Here is a 5246-nt window from a genome sequence, read left to right on the forward strand (position 1 = left end):
TGCCCTGGAGCTCTGCCGCGGCCGATAGCGGGGGGCGGCCGAGGCGAGCTCTGGGTCGAGCCCTCTGCCAGGCCCGCCCGAGCATTACCGGCCTTAGTGAGGGGCCGGAGGTGGGGGCGGCGTGATCCTTGTCGGCCTCTCCTGCCTCAGAGTGCAGAACAAGAAGCTGTACCTGGCCGCGTTCGCTGCTGTCCTGGGACCGCTTAGCTTTGGCTTCGTGCTAGGCTATAGCTCACCTGTTATTCCAGAGTTGAGGAAAATCAACGATCCTAAATTAAGATTGGACAGCAATCAAGCCTCGTGGTTTGGGGTAAGTCTCTGTATAATGCATTACCATTATGTGATTTCACTTGAAAGCATAAGCATAGCTCAAGAAGACGCTTCTTATATGATGGGGTCTTACTTCTCCTAAGAATGAGGGTAAATGCAGATCTTAGTAATGAAATCCAGGTTTTTCCTAAACTCAGTGGTTGATTCAAATTTTTACAGAGTAACGCTGCTGTTATGCTCTGATAACTCTCGGTTAGCATATATTAAAAAATGCCCCCATTATTTGAACTTAATTTTGGTGCTAAAATGTCTTCTAACCATACTCGTATTTCTCAACTGAACCTGTTAAGGGACCACAGAAAATAAACTTCTTAATAGATGAGTGCAGTCCATCAACGTGGGGAATATTTGCTTTTTGGATACAGGCTGGACTTCAGGTTAGTCAAGATAACAAATTCTTCAGGGCTTTAAAACAGTTTGAAAGGCCTGTTTATGAATGGAAAGCTTTGTAGACAGATTAAGAAACAGCTACTGCTCTTTTTTTTCCGTCATTGAAAGAACTTTGTATGTAATATGAAAATTACTTGTGGCTCAATTGTGGTGAGTAGTGCTTCTTGACTATGTTTTGATTAAGAAGTTAATGTTTATTTTGATTTTCAAAACACCTGCATCCTCTTGCACATTTTTTTTAGAAGCTGCTATTTACTTTTCAGGATTTTAAAAGAAATTGCTGTTTACTATCTATTTTTATATTTATTTATATATATATAATAATTTTTTTTTACTTGTTTTTTGAAGTCAGTAGTAACATTAGGAGCTGCTGCTGGAGGAATACTAGGAGGCTATCTTGTGGATAAAGTTGGGAGAAAGCTGAGTCTAATGCTGTGCTCAATACCATATGGTTTTGGATATATAGTTATTATATCTGCTCAGAATATTTGGATGCTTTATTTTGGACGAATGCTGACAGGCTTAGCCAGTGGAATTACTTCACTTGTTGTTCCGGTAAGAAAGACATTTTTCTGGGGGTGTGTGCATATGTGTTGCTTTTTTGTTTGTTTGTGGGTTTTCTGTTTCTTTTTCTGTGGCAGTATTGTGAAGTAACTGAATAACTGTAGCCAAGGCAGTTTCTGGATTTAGAAGAAACTGATTTTTATAGAATCATATTTTGCTTGTTTTGAATCATGAAGAAAATATAAATAAAACAAATTTGTTTCTTGTAGTGGCACTTCTGTACTATGCATTCCTGATACAGTGATCCTTCAGATTATTAGTCCTTTATGTGATTGCTTTTGTTTATGTTCTTCTATAGTCTAGTAATATTTATCTCTTCAAATTCCTCATATATAACATTTGGGGGGGGGAAGCTTCCCTGCTCCCCCTCCAACTCCTCCCCCCCTTACCAGCTGCTTCTAATAGTCTTATATTTCACCAAACTTCTTGGTTTTGCAAGTAAACTATGGCTGCTCACTCATCCTGGAGTAATGCCAAATAGTGCCTTCTAATTCCATTTAACTGTTATCTTCTGAATATTAACTCTTGCCATGCATTCAGGAGTATATGTGCAGTAGGGAAATGGAGGTAATTCATTCTGTTGTTGTCTGTCTTCTCTGGTATTATTTGACCTTTTGGATCTAGCTCAATAGGTAGTAGTGTGAAATAAACTATTTAGAATTCAAGTTTGTTTCTTTTCTGGTGGTTCCAGCATTTCTAGCTTTTGAAGTGAGATGCAAACTAAAAATCAAAGGATAAGAAGTACTTGTAATGAAGTACGGCATAAATGCTCATTCTTTATCAATCTAGATGGTTATAAAAATAAAATCTAAAAAAGATTCAGGGTGGTAGGGTCTAAATGATAATCTTGTGCAGCTTTCTCTGTTGTTGGAAGCTTGGTTGCTTAGTCTGTTGTGTTTATGTCTTTGGAGGAATTCTGTCTGCTTTACAAATGACCGCTTTCTCTTCGTTTCATGGAGCTGAGCTCTAAGTTCCCATACATAAAGGCCTTAACCCACAGCCAACAGTAGAAAAGCTATGTGACTGCAGGGATGAGGGAGGAGAGTGTCATATGTAATACCAAGTTTTTGTAGCTCTAAATTATTCATGAAATAAGGAATCACTTATTTTCCTTCCAGAAAAAGTAAGAACTGTGACTTTAAAAAGAATTGTGTGTATAAGTATGAGAGATTTCTTTTTTATGTATACAGCTAAACTGTAGCTGTTGACTTGGGGTCATTATATTAAAAAATAGCTGAAAAGTTTAAATTGATCCCAAATACTGGGTGAAGTGTGATGCTGTTCATATAACCTGTGTTAAGATGAGCTGTCAATTTTGAACTTCATGGAGAATGAAATAATTTGCACTCTTTATGTTGAATTAAAAATTCAAAGCTTTCATTCCAAACAGTTTTATATGTGGTTTGGGCTACATGTTTACGCAAAGACTGTTCTAAGCTTTAGACTGCTTTGCAATGATGTGTTTCTTGTTGAATATGGCTAACAAAAGAAGCTCTTACTAATGCAAGTTTATTCACCTTTGGGGTATTGATACTGCATCAATGTTGTTTTGGCTTAGGTCCTTCCTTTTTTCCAGGGTTTTTCATAATGCCAATATACATTTCTGAGATGGTACTTTTCTACTCACTCCATTTTTATCAAGTCCTTGATCCAAAATTGGATAGGAGTAATTATGAGATGTTTTCTCCCTGTGTTTTAGGTGTATATATCTGAAGTATCTCATCCTAAAGTCCGTGGTATGCTTGGCTCTTGTGTTCAGTTGATGGTGGTGACTGGCATACTGGGAGCCTATGTTGCAGGTATTGGGGTTAGGGCTCTAGGTTACAAAAAAAATTAGTATGTGTAATGAAAGAACTGCACTGAAGAATTGAAAGTAAATGTTAATTTGTTTGTACAACTAATTGATGTTCATAATCCTCTTTCCTTTTTGTTACCCAGGAATAACGCTAAAGTGGCGCTGGCTGGCAGTGTTGTGTACTTTTCCATCCTGCATAATGCTATTGTTCATGTCCTTCATGCCTGAAACACCAAGATTTCTGCTAAATCGGAACAAACGCTCAGAAGCCATAGCTGCTTTGCACTTTCTGCGGGGACCACATGTGGACCATGAATGGGAATGTAGGCAGATTGAAGCTAGTGTTCAGGAAGAGGTGATGACAGTCTGATTTACTTTTTAAAAACTTTTTGCATGGAGATAACATCTGAAAGCATGTAGTATAATTAAAAGGGTTTTACCAAAGCTTAGTTAATAGCCTTTTCTACAAACAGTGGTCCAAACCTCGTTTCCTCGTTCAAATGCTACTCAAGAAGCAAGTGAAATTCTTTGAATCTTTTTCCTCTACCTTTCAGCTGCAACTGCTATCACCGTTGTCTGCCATTGTTGTACACAAGTAGCAGTTGGGCTCGTGATCTTATTACTTATATGACAGCTACCTGTTTTTTTGCTTTATTTAGCAATTTTGTAGGATTGTTCAACAGCTCTAACGCTAATTTCCTATTGTTTGTGTTGTATGAATGCATTTTCTCTTGCATCTCTAAAAGCATCATTTAGCCTCTTGTGAGGTGTGTGCTTAATTAGGCAGGTCTAATCATTGAAGTTTGGTTTCTGCAAACTGTGATTTCATGTTAACTTTCTCTACAAAGTACTGTCAATTTCTGTCTCTAGAACCTGAGAAAAGGGGAAAAATGCTTTTCTGGAGTTCTCACATACTTCAAGTGAAAATATTTTTACTGCTAAGGCACTTAGTTTTGCTAAAGGGGAGGTGGGAAACTTACTGAGTTTGAACAGATTGAAATGTTCTGAGGAGGTTTTTTGTAGTTGTTGTTTTTGTTCTTTGATTTAAAAAACAAAATTTTTCACCAAATCATTGCTTAATCTTTTTAACAGGGACTGAATCTCTCTGAATTTAAGAACCCCTCAATCTACAGGCCACTTCTTATTGGTGTGGCTCTAATGTTCTTCCAGCAAGTAACAGGCATTAATGCAGTTATGTTTTATGCAGAAACTATCTTTGAAGATGCAAACTTCAAGGTAATCGGGGTGTGTTTCCAAACTGACAAATGTCTATAATAGTTTCAGCTTAGTCAGTGCTGTAATAAGTCTAAAACACGTAACAAACTGACTTGATAATGATCCTGCCTGTGTCATAAATAACAGGGCTTGGGTTTTAGTGGGCTTTTTTGGTCTGGATTCTAAATACCCTCTTGACTGTGTTACTCTGGCACACCTGAATGTTCTGGGTTTTTTGGGGGGAAGTATGTTGTGTTTTCCTGGTCTGAAACTTTGATACTGATAGAATTTCCTATTATAGTCATCTTCCTATATAAATTTTTTTTAATAGAGTTACCAAATGCAACGTTTCAGAGAAAGTGAAACTCTAGGAAGAAGTTGTGGCTTATTTTAAAGTTTATTAAGAGACCAGTATGTTATGTTAATTGGTGATGGCTTTTTTTTTTTGTCTTTTTTTTTTCCCCTCCCCTGTTGTTTCCCCCACCATTAATTTCTGTGGCATAGTTTGTCTTCTTTCACATTCAAGAAACAAATGCATTTGTAATGCTTAATAAGTGATCCTCTTATCAGCCTGAAAGAGCAAATTGTCCCTACCTCTTATTTTATTTCAGGACAGCAGAATGGCTTCTGTTGTTGTGGGTTCCATACAAGTATGTTTCACTGCTGTGGCTGCACTTATCATAGATAAAACTGGACGAAAAGTGCTGCTTTACATATCTGGTAAAACATGTTACTGAATTTTGTTCAGTAAGAAAAAATACTATATATAGTACCAAAAAGTGTCTTAACTGTTGGGGGAATGAAGTATTGCAATTTATGCATTTTTAAGTGGTTTGCTTTATGTTTATAATTTGGTATAACTATAGACTTAAACTCAAACTTATGATAGTTTCCTCTTACGTTATATATACATTGTCTCACTGCTTCCCACGGCATTCTCCTAGAGAAGCTG

The 5246-nt window shown here is 37.1% G+C and overlaps 1 protein-coding gene across 1 annotated transcript; it reads left to right on the forward strand.

Annotated features, from left to right (window-relative positions):
* Window positions 1–110: 110 nt before the first annotated feature.
* Window positions 111–5014, forward strand: SLC2A8 (solute carrier family 2 (facilitated glucose transporter), member 8; the record flags this gene model as incomplete). Its single annotated transcript, XM_009580451.1, has 6 exons — window positions 111–310; window positions 1069–1275; window positions 2984–3083; window positions 3223–3434; window positions 4172–4315; window positions 4906–5014. Coding segments are annotated over 6 exons (972 nt in total), but the record flags the coding sequence as incomplete, so codon positions are not given.
* Between the last annotated feature and the right edge of the window lie 232 nt (window positions 5015–5246).

This window comes from Fulmarus glacialis, unplaced genomic scaffold, assembly GCF_000690835.1.
Source record: "Fulmarus glacialis isolate BGI_N327 unplaced genomic scaffold, ASM69083v1 scaffold48006, whole genome shotgun sequence".
In the NCBI taxonomy this organism is placed as follows: Eukaryota; Metazoa; Chordata; class Aves; order Procellariiformes; family Procellariidae; genus Fulmarus; species Fulmarus glacialis.